The sequence below is a fragment of the Mirounga leonina genome, unplaced genomic scaffold (genome assembly GCF_011800145.1).
Source record: "Mirounga leonina isolate KUSES-001 unplaced genomic scaffold, KU_Mleo_1.0 Mir_126, whole genome shotgun sequence".
Taxonomy (NCBI): domain Eukaryota; kingdom Metazoa; phylum Chordata; class Mammalia; order Carnivora; family Phocidae; genus Mirounga; species Mirounga leonina.
This window is the reverse complement of record NW_023270314.1, coordinates 16,861,591-16,886,267: the sequence shown is the minus strand read 5'-3', so window position 1 is coordinate 16,886,267 and position 24,677 is coordinate 16,861,591. Positions and strand designations below refer to the sequence as shown.

Genomic DNA, 24,677 nt, shown 5'->3' with positions numbered 1-24,677 from the left:
ACAAACACGGGTTATTCCTCATTATATGGCAACTCACCAAAAAAAAAAAAAAAAAAAAAAATCCACCATAATGTAATTGGACAAGAACACACCTATGTTCCCAGAAAAACAACGTAACAGAATTTTATTCACAGACCAATGTAGCTCTGGAAACTAAAAGCAGATTTGTTCCCCAGCTGTTCATAGGTATTGGGCACAGTGAGGTCTCAGCGTTATCCAACTGCTTCCACCTGGCACTGTCAAAAACCATTAGCTCGTGAATGATACATGGGCATAGAATATCTACCATGTCCTCTACAGCTCCCATAATTTACACTCACATCTCAAACAAATACAAATTCAGATTCATGCAAAGCATACGATATAGGCAGGCACAGTGAAGAGATGATCAGAGCAGAGGGGACCATGCAAAGAGTTCAGGAGAGAGGTAAGCTGAAGATAAATCCAAATTCCAAAGAAAGTGGGTATAGATAAAACCGCTAACAGAGTGAAGAGAAGGGGGCCGGTGGTGGGGACAGCCTGGAAAGCTTGGGAACACCACCAGTATTTAAGGGAGATTTCTAAGAAAAGGGAGCATGGCTAGAAAAACAACAAGAAGGAAGGGTTCTCCAGAAGTTAAGAGATACAAGAGTTCATGGACTACAGTGAACAGCAACAGTTACCACCCTAGTGAAGATGTGGAGGGTGAACAGATTTCTAAAGTGACCATTTGAACCTAAAAAGTCACTGGTGACCTCTACTGACCATCTTCCTAATCAGCTCTGTGGCTGAAGCACTGCATGGAGACCACCCACAGTTTCTGAAGTGCATATCCTACTCTCACTTTCCAGGTACCCACACTCGTTCTCTCAGCTCCTCCACTGGCTGGCTGACTTCTTAAAGGTTCAGCTCCAGCCTCATCTCCTGTGGGAAGACTTCTCTGACATCCCCAGCCTAGCTGTGTGCTCCTGCTTCACACCCTATGACACCCTGTACCACACCAATGTCAGGACACCCAGAACAACCCACCACAGTGGCTTGTTCAGTTGGATGGGTCATCTAGTTGGAAGAGGCTTATCTTACTTGTCTTTGTGTCCCTGGTGCTCAGAAGAGTTCTTGGCACAGAGTAGGCATTCCATGTATGTTTCTTTAAGAAAGGAAATAAAGGGGTTACAGAAAAGAGAGCAATAGTATGCCTAGTAACCTGAAGAGGTGATGCAGACTGGAAAAACGAGTATGTTGCTTGACCCAACAGCAATGACTTAACACATCTATAGACAAAGGGTAGGCAATGGAAAGGAAAACAAGTAACAAATGGAGGAAATGGGAGACAAGGTATGAATGTATGTGACGAGGGAGGGTGGGTGTTAACACTTTTGGCAGAACATTTCTCCATCTGAGACAGCAGGGAATAAAAAGGGATGACACTGAAAACATCCCAAGGTGAACTGGAAAAGGAGCTTGTGCTGAAGAGAGATTCAGTAAGGAGAGAAGGTAAGACCTTCTGCCAACACAAAAGTGGTCAGGAATAGGATTGATAATTTGAGGAAAGGAACAAAGGTCTGGAAAGGCACTGTGGACACTGGTAAGAAATCAACTGGAAATGAGTTGGTGTAAATGAAACAATATAACCTCCTTACTCTTCCTCTAACTATCCAGTCAGTCCACTCCTGTCCATCCTTCCTTCAAATATTCCCTCAAATCCTTCCTTTCCAGTCAAGGATTCTTCTTGGTTTATACAATTAGTTCACACCTAGACCATTACGATTGTGTGTTCTGCGTTTCCTTAACTGTGTTCTTCAAAATGTCATTGAGTGCACTTACCAAAAAAGGAGAGGGAAATGAATGAGGTTGTAGTCAGGGTAGGTTGAGGAAGCAATTCATCATCTCCCCCAGGTGGGAGTTTCAAAATTCACCTCAGTGGACTAAAAGCTCTAAGAAACCCTACAAAGAAACCTGCTTAACTCTAACCCAACATGGCTGCAGGCTTTTTTTTCCTCCAGGGGCATCTATTAAACATATAACGGAACCCACTTTTCCGCTGCAGGTTCCATCCACAAACGTACGCTGCAAAGTACCACCACATACTAGGACAGCCTACAATATGCTGCGGTAACAAGCATTCTCCAAATCTTAGTGGCTTTATACAAAAAATGTTGATCAACAAAGACATGAACAATTCTACAGGCTACCCCCTGCTGCCAGGCCCCAACAAGGACTCTACTACTGAGGCCCCACCAACCTCTGGCTGAACACCTGAGACACAGAGCCTCCTCATTATTGTACAAGAGGAAGATAATGCTGGAAGGTGGTCCAAGGACAATGAAATGCTTCAGCCTAGAAGGGTCACCTCACTTCTGCTCACAACACGTTGGCCAGAACTAGTCATCTGGGCTCACTCAGCTGAAAAGGAAGCAGAAAAGTGTCAGCCTCCCATGTGGCCAGACAAGAGAATGAGAGAAAAGGAAGCATCGCCAGGTCTTCACCACCTCCCTCCTCCTCAGTCCCTATCAGTCCCCACAATCTGCCAGCTTGACATCTAGAAGCCCTCCAGCTATTCCCTCTTCTTTCCTCTCAACATTACACCTCACCTTCACCTGTTTCTCTCCATGCCTGCCAATTACCTTTCCCAAATACAACTCTCATGTCATTCCCAACACCTACTAAAAAATAATCCCTTGTGACTGCTCACTGCTTACATATAAAGTTCCTGATCATGATATACAAGGGCCTTCATAATCTCCATCCCCATCTACCTTTTCAGCCCTGTCCCTGGCCTCTCTGCACTTTTTTCTTTAAGCCTGACACTAAAAAAAAAAAAAAAAAGTTAAAAAAAAAAATTCCAGGAAGTGTGGGACAAGTTTTACTTTACTAATAAAGTTCAACTCACAAATTTAATTGCCATGAATCAGAAATCCCAGGACAAAAGAAAAACTGGCTTAGGGTTTCAGCGGTCCTTTGTGTCTTGTCAAAGGCAGGCCCCACCAGCAGTGTCTGCAACCCTGTGCCTTAAGGCAATGCCTTCAGGAGCTCTACCGTCCTGCTCTCCAGAACTAGCTCTACTTCCTTGGTGATTTAATCACAAGGCGGTCCTGGCACAGACTGCACAGAGCTTCTGCAGAACATATCCAGGCGATTCTACCAGCAAATGAGGGAATATATCCCTCCTCATTATATCCCTTCCTGTAGCAAAAGTTGTGGTCCATAGTGAATTCACCTTAGACCTCCATTCATTCCACCAGGTCTTCTGTGAGAAGCAATGCCCCTCTCATTTTCCCTCCACCCCTCAATACAAAATGTAGAACATCAAAGAGTAGCCCAACAGGACTCCTAAGTACAAAGGCATCATTCAGATCACTTCCTTTTACTATAATGAAGGAAAGCACAAATCTTACAGGGAGGTTCCAGAAGCCATGCTTGGCAGGTCTAAAGAGCATCAAAATTTGATCAGTGCCCACTCTTTCATAAGAAGGGAGAATCATTATTTGTCTAGTGCCAGGGGGTCCAGGCTCCAGGTGAGGGATTTCTCTGAGGAGCCTCTACAAATGAACTCCTACAAACAGTCATAAAAAATTATTCGAATTCCCAGAAGTAGTCATTCTCATACCACCATGTATTTACTCACGCTATTGTTCCTCTAGTATGCCCCCCACTCCACTAGCGCTCCAGGGTTCCATCAATGTCAGCTTTGCTAACCCCCTTCCCATTCTCCCGAACGCCCACTGACTCACTGGGCTCCCATTGCATTTCATCACTTCATTTATCACAGCAGATCACTGTATTATAGTTATGCACATAATACCTCCCCTGCTAACCTGTGAAATTTTTAAAGATAGTGAATGCATTTTTTAACCTTGAAACGCTTATATCCAGAGGCACCTGGGTGGCTCAGTCGGTTAAGCATCTGCCTTCAGCTCAGGTCATGATCCCAGGGTTCTGGGATCGAGCCCCAAGTCGGGCTCTCTGCTCCGTGGAACCTGGTTCTCTCTCTCCCACTGCCTGCCCTTCTGCCTGCTTGTGTTCTTTCTCTCTCTTTCTCTGTCAAATAAATAAATAAAACCTTAAAAAAAAAAAAAGAAAGGCTTATATTTGGTGGAAATTTAATAAATGTTAGCTGGCGGAAAACGGAAATTTATTGTTTTTTACCTAGTTAGCTGAAAGTCTGCTTTACTTGCATCCAGCATGATTTATTAAAAATGGGCCTTGTTGGGTCATATGGTAGCTCTATTTTCAACTTTTTGAGGAACCTCCACGCTGTTTTCCAAAGTGGCTGCACCAGCTTGCATTCCCACCAACAAAATGGGCATTGTTGATGAGATTTTCTTTTTTTAAAGAGTTATCTGAGAGAGAGCAAGTGCATGTGCAAGCACACACGAGTAGTGAAGAGGGGCAGAGGGAGAGAGAGAGAATCTCAGCATACTCCCCACTGAGCACAGAGCCCAAAGCCCCAACGTGAGGCTCAATCTCACAATCCTGAGATCATGACCTGAGCCGAAATCAAGAGTTGGTCGCTCAACTGACTGAACCACCCAGGGACCCCAAGATTTTCTTTAATAAATGTAATTTTAACAATCAAACTATTTACTAACATAACACAATCTAAACATCTTTTGTTTTGCTTTTGGTGTCTGTCCTCTACCATTCTCCAAAAAGCTTGAATGCCACATGGAATGAAATGAAAACAGCTTTCCCTTCAATTTGTAAGTACCTAACCAATGATATTTATGGAATAAAATAATCAGTTTCTTATAAAACTGTACAATTAACTTTACAGGTGAGGTAAATCACAGCCTTGAGATATGGTAAAAACAAATGTATCTCAGGAATGGGTATGTAATTTAAGTTCAAACACTGAGAGCATACATTTTTTTGTGAGGAAAAAATTAGTGGAGTGCACAGTTTTGGATAGTTCCTATTTTAATTAGCATAAGTAGAAATGGAAGCTCAAGCAGTTCTGGTATGAATAAAGATGTGAAAAGTGAAATAAATCGATCCCAGAAGGGTATCAAAAAGAACTTTAGGGAGGAAGCCAAGGTAGGCTGAATCCCAACCACTCACCCTTAGCCACTTATCTCTGATAACGTTCAAGAAGCTACTGATGCTACCTAGCTAGCTGCCAGTTAATGTTTGAAATGCACATACCACTAGTTATCTTCCACTTCACAAAAATGTAGCATAAAGTTCAACTCACAAAGAACCAAGACTGAATAACAGAACTATTCTCAACATGGAGAAACTATCTCCGGGCAGTGATATATTTCAAGTAGCAAGCTTCCCAGTGTTTTGTTTTGTTTTGTTTTGTTTTAAAGATTTTATTTATTTATTTGGGAGAGTGAGTGAGTGAGAGACAGAGAGCATGAGGGGGGTAGGGCCAGGGGGGAGAAGCAGACGCCCCACTGAGCCCGATGCAGGGCTCGATCCCAGGACCCTGGGATCATGACCTGAGCCGAAGGCAGTCGCTTAACCGACTGAGCCACCCAGGCGCCCCACCCCCACCCCCAGTGCTTTTAAAATATAATTTGACTTACATGAGTTTTCAAAACCAAATTTCAAGCAAGACACTGTGTCCTTTACTCTTGAGTCAGGGATGCTGAGCAGAATACAGTGATACAGTAGCTACAGGGACACACGGAAGTACAAAGTATTGATTAAAATTACATCAAGTACAGCTGCTTTCCACAGCAATTTAACTGCCAACGCAAAGGAATTAGCCCTGCACCAAGCGACAGCACAATTCTGAGAACTTCGGAGATGTCCTTGGGTCACCCACCCTCAGGCAACATGGGGTAACAGAGGACTAAATTAAAAACTGGCTGTGATCTTCATTCCTTTTTTTCTGGAAGGATCCAGAGATTTCAACCAATTTCAGGTTAAAAAAAAAAAAAACTTTTTATAGATGCTACTCAGACATCTACATACTTTACAAATTATAGTTTGGTTGTAACTGAATCATGCCCCAGAAAGGCCCGACTGGATGCAATGGGAACCAGTTATGGTGAAATCTTCACCACCATAATTTTACCTGCTTCACTGATAAAATTTTGAAACATTTCTTCCTGCAAATACTTCAAATCATAACTTTTCTGGACGGATACAGTAACTGCATCATTATTGTAAAAGAATTTGAGGGAAAAATCCTTAAAATTTTAGTCCCTTTTAATCCATGATAGGCTATCTATTTAGGTGTTTTGTTTTGTTTTGTTTCTAGAAACAGTGTTATTATCTGTGCTTAGTGCTCATTTCTTCAGTGTTGCAGAGGGTGGGGAGGGCAGGCAACTCCCTAGACAAGAGGCTTACTTACCATTATATCATTCTTGGTTTTGCCATTGTGTTAGATTTAGAAGTTTGGATCATGAAGTCAAACGTAATTACATTTTCAGTTCACTTCCACCTCTCGCTAAAATGCATATTAAGCCAACAGATCCTTCAGAGATTTAAGACAAAGCAAGTAAGGCAAATGAAAAAGCATTCCTTTTTATGAACTATATACAAGTAGCCTATGTAAAAGTCACTCAAAATTACCTAATCGGTGCACACGACTTCTGTTATGCTACTACTAACTCTCTCAACATCTCGGGGCCAGAAAGGACTGAGGCAACAACCTAACTTTATAAATAAGCCGACCGAATGCTAAAAAAGTGAACTAGCTTGCTGAAGCCACAAGCTGGTTAGAAGGGCCAAGACAACCTCAAGCTGCTTCTTCAAGATACGAATCTTCTCCTAGCACACACTGCTCCTGTCATAGACTATGCTTAGATTTTCATCTTTTCATGAATTTATCTTCCCAACAAGAGTGTAAGCCACTTAAGGTTAAACCCTCTTTATCTTTTGCTCCTTTGCCTATGTGAAGTATACAGTAAATGCATAGCAATGATACAAAAAAAAAAAAACAAAACCCAAATGAAGCAAAAAACCAAAAAAAAAACCCAGTGCCATGCTCGTATTAAATCATCCCAGAACAGCTATCGACCTGAGATTTATATTTTACCAGAGATTTATATTTTATAGCACATTCTGGCCCCTACAATTTTTATTATGTTAAAGAGGAGTAACACTCACAACCCTCAATTGTCCATCAGTCTTAGACAGCCCAAACACACACGACACACAGGCCCTCCGGAGAAGACGAAGTACTCTGCACGTCTGGAAGAAATACCAGAGAGTATGGAAAAGTGGACTCCAGAATCAGTGCAAATATTTATGTCAGACATGGAAGAACAATATTCCAACCCTAACTTTTTAAAAGTGGGCTAAGTTTCTCTCTGTAAAATATAGTTCAAAAAATAACAAAGACAGTTATGCTGACTACACTCCCCATGAGCAGTTCTCAGGGATGGCTGGGGTCTCCCAGACCCTCTCAAGAGATACATAAGGTCAAAACGATTTTCACCATAATGCTGTGGTGCTCCTTTCCTTTTTTGCTGAGTACAGTGGAGTTGACTCGTGAGTGTTCTGGTACCAGAGATGAAATGCAGAAGCAGGTCAGAATCCAGCTGTCTTCTACGAAGCCATACACTAAAGAGATTTTCAAGTGTAGAAGGATACCGCTTTTCTTACTAACTTGGTTTTTGTTTTGGAAAATGGGTTATTTTTCACTAAAAGTGAACTGAAATTATAAATATGTTTACGTTTTCTCAGTTTTAATTTCCAGTACAGTCAATATCATTTTTATATGCAGCTGACAAAAACAAAAGCTCCTCAGGCTCAGGTGAAGAACCAATACCAATGTAGGAATAGAAATTAATGAAATTAAAATTTAATACAGAGTTTCTTTATTCTAACTAGTCCATATTGACGTGTACATGACTTTAAATAAGAAGTTACTGGTTTGGGGGCACCTGGGTGGCTCAGTTGTTAAGCGGCTGCCTTCGGCTCAGGTCATGATCCCAGGGTCCTGGGATCGAGCCCCACATCGGGCTCCCTGCTCAGCGGGAAGCCTGCTTCTCCCTCTCCCACTCCCCCTGCTTGTATTCCCTCTCTCGCTTCTGTCAAATAAATAAATTTTTAAAAATCTTAAAAAAAACAAAAAACAAAAAAGTTACTGGTTTGGAGTTAGAGATGGAAATGGGCCAATTACCTTGGGAGACTTTGAATTTTTGATTCAAAAGGAAACTGCAAAGTTTAGCATAAATTATCCAATCCACAGATGAACTAAATTTCACTGTGCCTATCTAGTTCAATAATGCCTTAGCTTGTGCACAGAGAAAGGATTAATGGGCAGTCGCCTTATGAATATACCAAAAATTCCACAAAGTAAAGAAAATAAGGTTGAGAAAAAAAGGCGGAGTAGGTAAGGGAAGAGAAAGCACTGATAATGTTCAGAAACTTCAATGGGTTTCTGAACACAGCATCCAGACAGACTTCCCATTACTGGCCACTCACTCATCTATACCATGAAATATACTTTTTCCAGCAGGATCCGTTCTTACTGCTTACTTCCAGCTAAGAGTCCGAAAGCTAGATGTTTTTCCCTTGTTTTCCCGCAGGACAGTCCAGATTCAGAGAATACCTCCAACAAACATTTGAGAGAATGGATATCTGAAATTTTCAAGTACTGTGTTAACTGTTGTGTTCCTAGGAGTTGAGCAGATAATTTGAAATTAGCCTATAGAACAAAGGTGGTCTTTCCTTCATTTGAGATTAGAGGAACTATATCGATTATGTCCACTACTTCAGGTCAATATTTGAGGATTGATGTATATGACTCTACATTAAGTACTAGAGAAATCAAAATGTATATGATAATGCCTATACCCCCTCAAGATTATTCATTAAAATTTAAAGCAATTAAGTAAAACCAAGATGTATCACCAATTCTCTCTCAAAGGCATGAGAGTCAATGAATGCTTTTAGCTCTGAAGACAGAATCATTGTGCAATTCTTCAGAGTAGGGTCTTAAACTAGCCCTTAAGGGTCATTTTTCTAAAAATCAATCCTAAATATGAAAAAGCAATATTGTTTCTTAAATCAGTAAGCCTGGCTTACCAAAACACTACTTTGGTAAAGGATTTTAAAATAAAGTATGTAACATTTCTCAAATACAATTTTCAATCGAAACACTGATCTTTTCAAACTATTAAATAATGTCACTAGAAATACTCGAAAGTGCATTTTGAACATTTTCCCCAGAAAAACATCACCTTTCAAATCATGGCTTAACAAAGATTTATCAAAAAGGATAATCATCCCAGGACTCTTAATAGTTTTAAAAAAAAAAAAAGGTTACCACCGGGGGAAAAAAATCTCTATTAAAACTATATATGGAATACAATGCAGTGTATTGTATTGATTAAAGATGACAGAGTATGATATTTGTTTACATTTATTTGCAGTGAAAGAACTACTAATCTGTATGTAGAATCATCCCATTTTGTAAATACAAATGTACTTAGAGATATACACAAATTATCAACTGAAGTTAATTATGAGTGATAGAATTTATGGATAATTTTTACATTCTTCATAGTACTTATGAGAATTTGAAAGTGCTACAATGAATGCATATCAATTCTGCAATGAGAAAAAAAAGCGGCATTTAAAAAAATTAATTCTGTGTTCCTGACTAATCAATGCCTTTCTCCATCTTGACAGGTTAATAGAAAGCTAAAAACGTTTTTAAATTCTTCTCACTGATAGCGGATGATAAAAATTTTTTGCAAGATAAAATTTCGCCCAAGGGTCAAAACTCTGCTAGAAAAAAGGATAATATTCTCAGCACGAGTTTAATTAAACTTGCAGCTGACAAGTATCAGGCCTCTCAGGCAACTTGCAGCCCTTTGCAAGCCAAGAAAACTATTAAAACACAGTTTTCAACAAGGGAGAGGACATCAGGGACTTTGAAATGACATGCTTAAGGAAGGTGTGACACATGTGAAATCCCAAAGAAAATGATCTTGACACGAATCTGACCACACCTGGCAGAAAACCCAGGGCTGGTGCAGAAGCCAAGCCCAGTGGGAGGGTTTCAGCTTGTGGTCCAGGCTCCTAAAGGATCTGGGAGGGTAGCAAGAGGAAACCTAAACTATTTTAAGTATTAAAGGAAAAAAGAAGCTAATGAAAAACAGACCGTGGGCAATAAGGACTCACACATAAACCCAAAGGTTAATCCTTTGCTTCGGCCGAAACGTTACCAGTTTAATGTGATCATCATCACACCCACCCTTCTTGCTGATTAGAAGATACGATGTATCTGGTTAAAATCCTTCACAAAGGGGGCGCCTGGGTGGCTCAGTCGTTAAGCGTCTGCCTTCGGCTCAGGTATGATCCAAGGGTCCTGGGATGGAGCCCTGCATCGGGCTCCCTGCTCCACGGGAAGCCTGCTTCTCCCTCTCCCACTCCCCCGCTTGTGTTCCCTCTCTCACTGTGTCTCTCCCTGTCAAGTAAATAAATAAAATCTTAAAAAAAAAAAAAAAAAAAATCCTTCACAAAGGGAGACATCCAAGAAAAACAAATAAAAGGGTCTGTGACAGTGAGAAGGTGGGGAGCCAGAGATGGAGGGAATCCACAGCTCCCCCAGAGCTCAGTGACAGCCCGTGGTGTTGCCGAGGGCAGCAAAGCACCAAGCAGGGCTTCAGGTGGTATACGAGGCAGGGAGGGGCCAGCACTGACTGGATAACCTGGAGCACGAGCACAGGGGGAGAGGCAGGGCCTCAACTATGGGCCCGTGTAATTCCCATCTGACACCTGGATATTTTAAAAATTAAACACCAGCCGCTGCAGTGCGAGTTGCCAACTCTTTTCTCCCCATTTGCGGATGCACTGAATCACCAGCCCAGCTCTGGACACCTGGTTCTAACAACAGGGCAGCATGGCCCCGTTAGTAATAATCACAGGGCAGGGCGCCAAGAGGCCGTGTAATCTGGCTCTTGGGCTCTACTCTACAGCCTACTTTACAGGGTGAATGCCATCCTAAAAGGCTGATAAAACTGCTCTTTGTTTTTCCCAAACATATATTTTAGAGTTCATCCTCATAGGCTATTTATTTGCAACAAAATATTGTAGTTATTTCCTCTTTTATGTTAAAAAAAATCCTCTTAATGGAGTTCTTTCTATAATAATACCAGTTTGGTTCCCTCCTACTCCTCACATCCCTTATATGCTATTCATATTCACTGTACCTTAAAATTTGCTTCCTACTCAACATTTATTTTCTTTTATTTTTGCTAGCTGTGTGTTCTAAACATAATTTGTCAACATTTAAAAAGGCCTAGAATGGCTACTAGCACACCACAGCGGACTACTTAAATGCAGTAATTCAATAATCCACAGCATTTTTATTTAAAAAAAATCAATTTATCACTCGTTTTTTTCTTCCTATGCTTATATGAAAAAGGTCAGATGGTAAAGAGGCACCTTTTTTAAACAGCTTAAATGTCTATTTGTCAACTTACTGAAAAGACAGTAGAGTACACAAACCACCTCGGACCTCTCGGCGTGGCAAATATTTGATCTCTCTGTCCACCCCTCGGCCCTGTGAGGATTGAGGAAACTCCCCACCCAGCAAGGCTCCGTGAGACCGGACTCGTGCTAGTCACTGATGCATGCACAAAACAAGACAGTCCCTGCACGAGCCCACGGGGCTGAGGACCAGCAAATACATGCTACACTGGTGATGGTGGCCTTCTTGGCCCCCAAAGTCCACTAACCTGCAACATTCCCACTAAAACTTGATTCTGCTTCGGTAAAGAGCTTTGCTAACAGAACTCCCAAAGTAAACTTTAAGAGGTGATCTCTTATAAAACCGAATTCATGGGGCGCCTGGGTGGCTCAGTCGGTTAAGCGTCTGCCTTCGGCTCAGGTCGTGATCTCAGGGTCCTGGGATCGAGCCCCACAATCGGGCTCCCTGCTCCGCGGGAAGCCTGCTTCCCCCTCTCCTACTCCCCCTGCTTGTGTTCCCTCTCTCGCTGTGTCTTCCTCTGTCAAATAAATAAAATCTTAAAAAAATAATAAAATAAATAAAACCGAATTCATGATTTGTGCCCCATCATTCAGAATTCCTTGGTATATTACCCGCTTCTAAGGAGCTATTCGTAGTACAACACAGGATTTATTAACTTTAGAAAAATACCACCACATAAAATGTACAGATTGGATTTAAGACTTACAGGGTTTTCAAAAACGTTAAAATATGAAAAAAGGCACTTTAGAGTTAAGATGGTAATTTGGCAAGATTTGGACTGTTGTTCTCAGGACATGTGCCTATCCTAAGAAAGTCTATTAATACTGAAGAGAACTAATTTTTAAAGCTTTGAAAAGCATCCTTTTATGTAAAACTTGATGTGCCAACATGCCCTTATCTAATTCAAAGCCACCTGGTGATAAAGCCTTACTAATTTCCTTTACATAATAAAATATACTATGTTCTGTGACATTCTGTTTAGAGGAATAAGATGTCTTTTTATTAACAAATAACTTCACACAGCGAATGATCAGGTTCAGTGATTCCATGATAGTCACCAGGATCGTGGAACTGCATGAGATTCTGAAGGAACTTATGTTCTCTCCGAGCCTCATTTTCCTCTTTTATTATACATGGAGAACAGATGCTTACATTTAAGTGTACATGACGGGGCTTAATAGTTATCCAGAGCCATACAGATGTAACTGGTGGCATCATTATTCTCTCTCATAAATAAGGAAACAAAGTCCACAAAGAGAAAATACAGGTAAATCAGCACTTACATTTTATAGCTAATTAGAGAAAACTAAGTCAGAAACAGTATAACAAAAAAAGCACTACGGATTCACATTCCAGAAGACCCAAGTGATCTGACCACACCAGAAAAAAAGCAAGTAGGCAGGTACTTCGATTTCCCTAAGCCTCCTAGTGGACAATATCCACCTCAGAAGGAAGAAAAACAGCATAATGGTGTCTTTATTCATCAGCAGCCATTTTCAGGCAACACATTTATCTTTATAAAACAGATACTCCTCACAGTATTCATCTGCCTGGCTACCCGCTGACAGGAGGAGTGACTCCAGTTTTAAACACATTTCCTACTGCTTTAATTAAGCAGGAGCACAGCAACGAGACAGGTCATCTATTTCTCATTTTCAATTTGACCCCATCTAAAGCTCTCAGTTATGTGAATGCCAAGTTATGACAAGCATATGGACTGAGGGATCATTTGCAGGGTGCCAATAGAATAAAAGTTAAATCTGGGTTGGCTCCCCGCATTTGGATGAGGACCCAATTGTTTGATGGTTTTCTCAACTGAGACTGTCATAGCTACTAATTCTCCTTTCTGATTTACGGTGAAAAATACCTTAACAGCATAAATCAAAGCCATTGGACTAAAGGAAACATACACTTAAAAATAACAATAGACTGATGGCTAGGCAAGTGATTAAGCAAATATAGCAATATGCACATAGTAGAATCTGGATAGTGGCCATATGGGTGCTAAGAGTATAATCGTTTCAACTTTTCTGCATGTTTGAAAAATTTCATAATAAAGTGCTGGGGAAAAATAACTCAAAACTGTAATCACAATAAAGAAGACAGTAGGCCCCCCTGGAAAGACCTCAGCCTAGAAGGAAAGACACTGGTTCTTAGCCTAACCCTAGGAACTCTCAAAGTTTAAAACCAGAAAGTGCCTTAGGAATCCTCTAGGGCAGGAAAAATATGTAATTTTATGGGTTTGTGAAAAATTAGAAAAATAGCAATATCATAGCATTTTCAAAAAAACTAAAAACTGCTCTCTTGCTGAGATTATTTGCCTCTACACTTCTGGGCTTTAAATATCATTTAATGAAATGTTGGCAATAGCTGCTAACAGATTTGGCTCTTTAGGTCACCACTTAGCAGTCAAATCTGATCACCCTTCATATCCTCCTCTCCTACCTTGATGTCTAAGCCCTTGACCTGCCTTCAGCAAGAATCTCCCTACCTGCTATGTCTCCTCTTAGTAATTTTCCACCCACTAATGTCCTTACTCTGCTCATTGGCTATGAATTCCCAGCTTTGTTGTATTTGAAGTTGAGTCTAATTTCTTTCCCCTATTAAAATGTCCCTATTGCAATAGTTTTGAATAAAGTCTTCTTTACCATTTTAACAAGTGTTAGAATAAACTTTTTCTTTACTCATGCCTTTATACAGGTATGTTAAAGGTCTTGGGACCTTCAGGTACAGAGAACTTGACAGCTAATCACTGCGCTTGCTGCAAAGAATAGTTTACTTCTGTCGTATAACTTAAAGGCTCCAAATGCTGAGATTTAAAATTGCCCAGAAGCATTAAGACATTAAAAATAAAACCAACACCCTCCCTGCCCTCCCTTCCCCAATGCTGGCCTCTTTCAACCTTATTAGTCCATGATTTCATTTTAATTTCAAAGGATGACAATAAAAGGGGAAAGACTATTGACATAAAATTTTCTTGAGGACAATGACTATGTCTTATAATATGGGCCCAGAATAGGACCAATACCTGACACATAGTAGGAATGCAATGATTTCATTGACTGAATGAAAGAATGGAAGTAGGTGAACAGCATTTATTTCCTGAAAGAGGAAAAGTAATGCAAAATAAATTCAAGGGTTGGGGAGAGGAATCAACCCTCCGTTCAAATTAGACAAATCAGAGAAAACTATAAAGACAACTATAACAACCAAACATCTAGAATTAAAATATATCTTCCTTTAAAAGTAATTTGTCCTTCCTTCTCAAACTTCCAAATGACAGAAGAGGGAATGCTTCCAAACACATTTTACAAAGCCAGCATTACCCTGATACCAAAACCAGATAAGGGCACCACAAGAAAATTATAAGCCAATCTTCTTGATGAACATAGATGCAAAACTCAACAAAATATTAGCTAACTGAATGCACCACCACATTAAAAGGATCATACACCATGGTCAAGTGGGATTTATTCCAGGGATGCAAAATGGTTCAATACATACAAATCGATGTGATACACAGTAACAAATGATAAAAATCATATGATCTCAATAGATGCAGAAAAAGCATTTGACAATACTCAACATCCATTTATGATTTTAAAAAACTCACAACAAAGTGGGTAGAGAGGGAATGTATCTCAATGTAATAAAGACCACATATGACAAGTCCACAGCTAACAACATTATACTCACTGGTGCTAACCTGAAAGTTCTTCCTCTAAGATCAGGAACAAGACAAGAATATCCACTCCCACCACTTTTATTCAACATAGTACTGGAAGTCCTAGTTAGAACAATTAGGTGGAAAGGAAAGGATAGAACAGGACAGGACGGAAAGAAAAGAAAAAAGAAAAGAAAAGGAGAGCATCCCAATCAGAAAGGAAGACATAAAACTGCCACTATTTGCAGATGACATAAATAGAAAACCCTAAAAACTCCACTAAAAAACTGTTAGAATAAACACATGCAGTAAAGTTACAAGATACAACATCAATATACAAAAAAAAGTTGTGTTTCTATCCACTAATAATGAACTATCAGAAAGAGAACTCAAGAAAACAATTCCATTTACAACTACACCAAAAAACGGTAAAATACCTAGAAATAAATCTAACCAAAGAGGTGAAAAGCCTGTCAATGAAAACTATAAGACACTGATGAAAGAAAGTGAAGAAAATACAAATGGAAAATACATATCCATGCTCATGGATTAGAAAAATACTGTTAAAATGTCCAAAGCGAGGGGCGTCTGCCTTCAGCTCAGGTCATGATTTCAGGGTCCTGGTATAGAGCCCAGCATCATCATCGGGCTCCCTGCTCAGCAGGAAGCCTGCTTCTCCCTCTCACATTCCCCTGCTTGTGTTCCCGCTTTCGCTGTCTCTGTCAAATAAGTAAATAAAATCTTAAAAAAAAAAAAAAAAGAGGCTTAATTCTTAAAAAAAAAAAAAGTCCAAAGCAATCTATATTCAATGTAATACCTATATCAAAATTCCAATAGCATTTTTCACAGAAATAGAACAATCCTAAAATATGTATGGAGCCACAAAAGACCCCAAATGGCCAAACAAATCTTGAGAAAGGAGAACAAAACTGGACGCATCATGCTTCCTGATTTCAAACTATATTATAAAGCTAAATAAAAATAGCATGGTATTGGCATAAAAACAGACACATAAATAGAACAGAGAGCCCAGAAATAAACTCATATATACATGTCCAATTAATTTATGATGAAGGAGCCAAGAATAAACAATGGGGAAAGGTCAGTCTCTTCAATAAGTGGTATGGGGAAAACTGGACAGCCACATGCAATAGAATGAAACTGGGCCACTATCTTACACCATACACAAACATTAACTCAAAATGGATTAAAGACTTGAATGCTTGGGGCGCCTGGGTGGCTCAGTCGTTAAGCGTCTGCCTTCAGCTCAGGTCATGATCCCAGGGTCCTGGGATCGAGCCCCACGTCGGGCTCCCTGCTCTGCAGGAAGCCTGCTTCTCCCTCTCCCACTCCCCCTGCTTGTGTTCCCTCTCTCGCTGTCTCTCTCCCTGTCAAATTAAAAAAAAAAAAAAAAAAAGACTTGAATACTAGCTGAAAACATAAAATTCCTAGAAGAAAACATAGGTGGTAAGTTCCTTAACATGGGTCTTGGCAACAATTTTTTGGTATGAGACCAAAAGCAAAGGCAAAAACAAGCGAGACTATCCAAACTAAAAAGCTTCTGCACAGCAAAGGAAACCATCAATAAAATGAAAGGACAACCTACTGAATGGAGGAAAATATTTGCAAACCATATACCTGATAAGGGGTTAATATCCAAAATATATAAAAAAAACTCATCCAACTCAATAACCAAAAAAGTCTGATTTTTTAAATGGGCAGAGAATCTAAACAGACATTTTTTCCAAAGAAGACATAGAGATGGCTAACAGGAACATGAAAAAGTACCCAACATCACTAATCCTCAGGGATATGCAAACTAAAACCACACTGAGATATTAACTTACACCTATTAGAATGGCTATTATCAAAAGGACAAGAAATAACAGGCATTAGTTAGGATGTGGAAAAAAGGGAACCCTTGTGCTCTGTTGGTAGGAATGTAAATTGGTATGCTATGGGAAACAATATGAGGTTCCTCAAAAAAATAAAATCTAACTACCATATGATCCGGCAATTTCACTTCTAGGTATTTATCCAAAGGAAATGAAAACACTAACTCAAAAAGATACCTGCACCCTCATGTTCATTGCAGCATTATTTACAATAGTCAAGACATGGGAACAATCTAAGTGCCCATTGATAGAGGAATGGATAAAGAAAATGTGTGTGTTGCAAAAAAAAAAAGAAAGAAAATGTGTGTGTTTATATACCTATATATATATCTCATATATATAAAACATGTGATATATATATAGATATATACACACATGGAATATTATTTGGCCATAAAAAAAGGAAATCCTCCCATCTGTGACAACATGGATGGACCCTAAATGCATTATGTTAAGTGAAATAAATCAAAGACAAATGCTGTATGATCTCACTTGTGTGTGTAAATCTTAAAACAAAAACCAAACTCATAAAGAGAACAGATTGGTGAATGGTTGGGGGTGTGTGTATGTGTGCAAAATGGGTTAAGGTAGTCAAAAGGTACAAATTTTCAGTTACAAAATATGTCCGGCAGATGTAATGTACAGCATGGTGACTACAGTTAATAATACTGTACTATATATTTGAAAGTTGCCAAGATTAAATCTTAAAAGCTCTCATCTCACACACACACACACACTGTAACTTGTGTGTGGTGATGGGTGTTAACCAGATTTATTGTGATCATTTCACAATATATACATATATGGAATCCTTTTACTACACACCTGAAACTAATGCTATGTCAATCATATCTCAATAAAAAATTGTCTTCAACAATATATTTTCAGGGGCGCCTGGGTGGCTCAGTTGGGTAAGCGTCTGCCTTCAGCTCAGGTCAGGTCGTGATCTCCATCCAGCTCCCTGCTTGTGGGAAGCCTGCTTCTCCCTCTCCCACTCCCCGCTTGTTCTCTCTCTCTCAATAAATAAAATCTTTTAAAAATTTTTTAAAAAATATTTTTAGAAAATACTAGTATGCAATCAGTCATAATTTATCCGCTGGTATTGCCGTAACCATAATCAGGAAGCACCGTGTGGTGGGACAGTATCAGAGATGCCTACCCAACTGGAGCTGCAACACAGGAATAACACAACCGCTCAGAATGGTTAAATTCTCTGCCAGAAGCATCACTAGTCTCTGAAGGAAGCTGATTCAGTTTCCTAAGGGACAGCCCAGAAGCTCCATCCCAGAGGGGAAGACTTCATTATAATGTTAAATCTGAAAAAGGGAGGGTGGGGGGATGGGGTCACTGGGTGACAGGCATTATGGAGGGCACGTGATGCAATGAGCACTGGGTATTATATGCAACTGATGAATCACTGACCTCTACATCTGAAACTAATGGTACACTACATATTAACTAATTGAATTTAAATTAAAAAGTTAAAATTAAAAAAAATCTAAAGAGGGGAGGAGAGCTTAACTGCCTGCTTTAAAATAGGAAATTAATACATTCTGCAAGCTACCAGAAAGGTAGGTGAAATGTTTTAGGCTACTTTGAACTTTTAACTCATCCGCAAATAAGTGCTATGGAGAGTTTTGTGAAATGAGACACCCCCTTCCACAGCCCATTTCTTTTTATCTTTATGCAAGAAGTGGAGAACCTCGAGATTTTTCCGTTGCCAAAGTTAAACAGGAAGTTCCCAGGCAGGAGCTCTGCTAAGAGGTGTAAGAGGGGTGGGTGTGCTAGAGGAGGTTAGAAGGAAAAAAGAAAGGCCAGGGGATTTCTGAGTTTGGGGTCAAGAGAGAAATAGTGGTTTCCCTGTCATCACAACTGCACAGCCAACCAATGTGATTTATTGGTAATTGTTAATTAATGCCAATAATTAATTGGGGAGACAGAACAGCCTACAGGTTCCAAAACAAATCTAAATACTTGTGGGCTATTTGCTGGATTTAAACAAGGTTATTTCATCACAATTTTGAACTTTGTGAGACACAAAGAACTTAAAAGTAGTTTTTTGGGTGGTGGTGGTTTTTTTTCTTTTGTACCCGTGTCTGGGTCACTTTTATAAGAAAAGTACTAGAAAAAAAATTGCACAGTTATAGTTATAACCTAAGTAAAATTCTGCTGTAATTATTTCTTTCTGCACAAGTAAAAATTTATCATTGACCAAAACGTGAATATGATGCTTTCATACAGACTATTAGATGTTCTCTGGTATTTTTCACTGCCAGAGTTTCGGGCACAAACCCCATATCCACTTGTATCTCTAAGTCCAGCTGACCACTGATGAGAGAAAGGTTGGACAAACTGGGCAAGAGGAAGTCAAATGGGCTCCCAACCCATTGAAAACTGAACCAAGTTCTAGGTCCTAGAAGCATGGGGACCACTTGGGAGGTAAAGTTGTGGAGAAAGGAAGTAGCTGTCCTGTGGGGTCTCTGGGTCAGACTGTTGTTTTCCATGGCCTCTCTCCAAGCAGTTCTAACAGTCTCAATCCATAATTTCAAAACCAACCTAAAAAATAAAACTTGCTAATGCAGGTTTGTTTGTTTGTTTGTTTGAAGATTTTAGTTCTGTGGATGTTATCTGTAACTGTAATGCTTTACAGACCCTTACGACCTAGTACGTAGCCCTTAAACTCTTCAGCCACAATAGAAAGCTTTTTGAGGAGCCAGGAAATTCCACTCAGCACAATGCCAATAAATACTGAATTAATAAGTGAGGGTATTCTGTTTCTGGATCCTCGAGTCTTCTAAGGATTGCTTAAGCTAATTCTCTAGGTCTATAACCTATTAAAAAAATCTCTTCTTGAAAAGGATTAACAATAAGTGGCTAAAAAAATAGAACATCTCTCCTTAATTTTTCTGCCATCCAAAAGGTGAGCACTAGAGTTCAACTCTCCTCTAACTCCTCATTCACGGAGTGATGCCAATTCTTCCTCTGGGGAAAGCATAGAAAGTAGCTCCCTTTCTGGAAAGGTAAGCAAACCACTTCTGATTCAGGTCTTGACTCACCAGCATCCCCCTATCCCCATTCTCTGAGCAATCTTCCTACCAATTCTATCCCTCTCAGGTACCTTCTAAAACAAAGGGAATTCCTCCTTCCAGGAGATACTGTAGCAAAGGGCAGTATTACTCATAGCAGCCTCTGATCCTAGCCCTACAGTCTTTCTCTCCCATTTCAGCCATTTTGACCATTCAGGATGTGTTTTTGCAGGAAGAGTAAGTATAGTTCAAGGTTTGAGGAAGTGGTATAGTACTTCTGACAGAGGGTTGTGGCAAGATAACACTGGTGGTTAATCCTGGGTACAGATGAATGCACCATAGTTTATTACACTGTAAGAAAGCAGTTTGGTGGTGTGGGCTCTAGAATCATGCTTGGGTTCAAATACAGGCTCTGCTAAGGTGGTAGGACTCTGGGAAAGTTGCATAACCATTCAGTGCCTCTGTATCCTATTATATATATATGTATTTCTATTTTACAGAAAACGCAAACATTACTGTCTACTTTGTAAGATTGTTTTGAGAATCAAATGATATGATACAAATTTGGATAGAGTGAAAACACTAAATAGTAAGCACCAACTTTGTTAGCTATTATTAGTACTATGCATATATTTTAAAAGAATGAGGTAATTCTATATGTATTGACTTGGAATAAAGTCCATGACATAGTTATAGTGTTTTTCTGAAAATGCTATAGAATACCATACTTAGCAGGAGTCTATTTTGGGAAGAAAAAAAAATACATGATATTTATGAGTGTATCCAAATAAGTCTAGAAAGGCACACACACCACTGAAACACTAAATTACGGTCATAACCCCTAGGGAATGTGTGCATATGTGTGTGTGGGGGGGGGAGTGTTCCTACATTTGTATATGTACAGGTCTTTGCTTGAATTCACAAGTATGTACTGATGTAGGAAATACTGGGGTCCAGAGCTGATGGCCAATAAAGAATTTTTGAAACATCTTCGGTGCAAAAAGGTGGTTTTATTAAAGCACAGGGACAGGACCCACGGGCAGAAAAGGCTGTACTGGGGTTGTGAGGGTTGGCGATTATGTACTTTCAAGTTGGGAGGTTAGGGATAGTGTAAATCTCTAGGGAATTTTGGAAACAAGTTTCCAGGAGAGGGCCAGCTATTGTTAGATAAAGCTCATTTATTACTAATAAAACCTTAGTCATGAGACCCTTCAGATGTGTATCTGTGGGCCATATGCTTGGGGGATGATTGCTAAACTGTATCTTGGGGAATAGAGATAAAGGAATTTCCAAAGGAATTTTTATATGTTAAAGTAGACTTATGGGATCCTGGGGGGTTGGCGTAAGATTACCTCTTGCCCTTAGCAAAGTGTCAACATCGGGGCAGTTGAGTTTCTAGAGGAAGGTCAATCTGCCTGTTTCAAGGACTTGTCAGTGGGCTATAAGCAGCAAGGAAATTTAATTTTTTCTTTTGCCTTTGTTTCCCACATCATGTACTACTTTTATAACCGATTTTTAAAATTAAACAGTGGCCTTTTTAACCTTCAATTTGAACGTTTCTCACTTCGGGGTCTAGGAAAAGGTGAACTTCTTAGAGATAAGGAAATGGAGGCCCACCTAGGAGGAGGTAGAGCCCCTCAGTCCCATCTATCCCAGCTACATGTCTCATTTCAGATTCCCTTATATTCTTTACAGTCCTTGGCACATCATGTGCCTGCCATAGGATCCAAACATTCTGAAACCGGTTGTTTTATTCTTCCTATTTGAGGCCCTCCTTTTATTGCGACCAAGTAGCTTTCGCGTGTGTTTTAATATCTTCCTTTCTACTTCTCAGAACTTTCTCACCATTTGTCTGCTTGTCATTCTGTCCCTCAGACAGGTGCCCCTGCACTGGGAAACCCACTGGAGTGACAACTAGCCAGGTAGTTCGGGTTTTTTGGCAGGCACAAGGGCCCCCACCTACACAACTGTAGGACTTAGTGGAGTATGCTTTAAAGCGGTTTTGCTTGCAACACGTCTAAATGGCCTTTTAAACATTTTTTTTTAATCTCATTCAAGAACCGGTGTTTGGTATGTTTGGACAGGACAGGTGTTTATTTTTGCTTTGGCTTTCTCCTGCAAGTTACAACGCTATCTTGTACCTCCCCCCACACGATGTTCTCTACCACACTCGTCCTTTATCATGTGTTAATTTCTATTGTTTTTAGCAACCTGCGTTCTCACTTGTCTTCTCACCATTTTTCACATTCCCGTCACGTTTTCTATTAAAACCCATGGAGCAAAGGTTATATGGTGAAAAGGGAGATTCTAGTTAGGGCGTCTTCCATGCAGTCTCTCGCACCGGAACCCGGAGCTTCGGGAACCATGCCTGCCGGGGGGTATCCGGGCCACCAGAAAAGGGTCAGCATCAAAGAGCCCAGGCATCGGGAGAGCTGATTGGTTCCCGGGCGAACCAATCAGCGAGCGACGATGTTCGCAGACCGGGGAGGGCCAAGATTATAGAGCGGATGGAGTTAAAGGAAAAGGGCCAGGTGTGCCAGGCACCCGGGTTTTGCGTGCACTTGTGCTCCCACCGGCTCATTGTTAAGCCCGGATCTCTGGCCTCCTAAATTACACCCTCCGAATTTCCCAGTTTCATAATGCTGAGTAGGGAGAAAAACATTACGTATCCTACCATTCATAAGATGGTCATTAATAGTCAATGGAGGCGTAGCTGGGGGTCAGGGTGGGGGTAAGGTCATTAAAATCCTCCCTCCTTTCCCAGTTCCACTCCAGGTCGTCAGCCTAACTGAATCAGTTCTTGAAATAGTAAATCATTCAAACGTCCCCTTAATCGCAAAAGCTGATTACCAAAATGCTATCGTTAGACACCCGAAATAAGTTCCCCTCCCCGTGGATTGGGGGAACTAGTACTGGCATTTACCGAAGGCGCAGGGTTTTACTACCCGCTAAGGGAGAAGGGAGAGAGGTCTTAGGCTAAGTCAGAGAAACTGGGCCCTCTGAAATGTGCGACCTCGCACACGAATGCGTCCCCCCCCCCCCCAAGCGCAGCGACAGCTCCTCCCAACTCTACCCCACAAACTTCATGCGGAGGCGCAAAGATTTTTGGGAGGGTGGGCGCTGATACCAGATTTGCCTGCGGTGCTTCAAACTTCAGCAGAGCTGTTCTACGCACTTTCTTCCAAGTGTCACAGCCCCCGGACTCACGGACCCGTCCAACCTTAGCTTTCCCACGGTCCAGCGCTGCCACCCACCATCTACCGCCCATACCCAGGCGGGAGACGCTGCGTCCTTGGGGATGGGGGAAGGGGGAGTGGGAAAAGAGAGGAACGGCCAGTGTAAGGAGAGAGGTCCCCGCCGAGGCCTGGACGCCGGCAGCCCCTGGAGGGGCCTGGGGCCGAGGAAGGAGGAGGGAGGAGGGCTGGAACCGTGCGGGGAAGGGCCGCGAGGAGAGCAAGGGAGCCGCCGGTGTCGCTACACTCACTCTGCGTAGCCAGTGGCCCAGGGCAGCCGCCGGGTCTCCTTGAGGATGAGGATGGGGCGGGCGATGTGGTCGGCGCTGCACTCCACCTCGTCCTGAGACAGCCCCAGGAACTCCGGCCGCCCGTAGGGGAAGCGCAGGGGCAGGTCCGAGCCTCCACAGCCGCCGCCGCTGTGCTCGGAGCCTGAGCTGCCAGCCATGATGCCGCCCATGAAATTGGCCACGGCAGATTTCACTCGAGTGAGCATATTACTCCGGCGCCCTGCAGCAGCGGTGCGAGCAGGAGGCGGCGGCGGGGGCCCGACGAGGCGCAGCGCGGGGCATGCAGGCTGCGCCGGGCGCACGGGCAGCCGGGCCGCTGGGGCGCGCCGCGCGGCTAGCGGAGCCTAGTGCTGCAGGGGGCCGGGCCCCGGCCTCCCGCGCTCCGTGCCGCCGCCGCCGCCGCCTCCCCCCGCTACACTTCCGCAACGGAGCGGCATGGAGCGGGCCGGCCGGGCCCGGAGAGACGCCGCGCGCTCCGGGAGCGGCTGGGCGACCGCAGCGGCAGCAGGTCCCTTCCCCGCCCTCTGCGCTCGACTCCTGCGTGAGCGGAACTGAGCCTACCCGGCGAGCCGGCAGAGCCGGCGCGGCTGCTGCCACGGCTACCGCCGCCGTCGAGTCATGTGATAATCAGGCTGCATGGGCTCGAGCAGCTGCTGTGGCCGAAACTCGGCCCCTCCCCTGCCGGCCCGAGCGAGGCTGGCCCGGGGATCGTGACCTCCTGGGGGAGGGGGGAGCCGGGCTGGGTCGGTACCTGGCTGAGGGGATGGGGGCGCTGTGAGCGGAAGGCCGTGCGCAGGTGTTAGGGGAGGTCACGTGGAGCCGGGCGAGGCCAGTTGAGGAATCCACTCGCGGAGGACTGCTTGCCTACTACGCCCTCGGGGAAAGGGGAGACAGGTGGACTCTTGGTGGGGCGACTCCACGGTGGGACGGCAGTGGAAATGAGAAACACCTGGTGTAAAAGACTTTTCAAAGCTGAAACAAACTCGCAAGGGTTGCACAAGAATTATTTAAAAGTTTTCCCCTAGGCATTTCTAGAATTACTTTTTTAAATTTTACTACCACCACACGCATCGTTATCTGCGGAGCAAGCCCTGTTTGGAACCCAGAATAAGCTTAATGGCAAGAAAACAAAAGGGCCCTAAGAAATCAGATGCAAGCCCTGTTTTACCTAGAACTTAACTGTTCAATAAAT

At 42.0% G+C, this 24,677-nt stretch overlaps 1 protein-coding gene across 2 annotated transcripts in view; it reads right to left on the bottom strand.

The window, feature by feature from the left end:
* The window catches only part of PPM1H (protein phosphatase, Mg2+/Mn2+ dependent 1H), a 244,476-nt gene extending 220,713 nt beyond the window's left edge, over positions 1-23,763 (bottom strand). Inside the window, exon 1 of one of the 2 annotated variants that reach the window (XM_035002242.1) lies at positions 23,447-23,763. In XM_035002242.1, coding sequence (XP_034858133.1) covers positions 23,447-23,691 — 245 coding nt within the window. In that variant the 5' untranslated portion in view covers positions 23,692-23,763. The remainder of the gene's footprint in view (positions 1-23,446) is intronic. The other variant, XM_035002243.1, reaches the window with a different exon arrangement.
* Between the last annotated feature and the right edge of the window lie 914 nt (positions 23,764-24,677).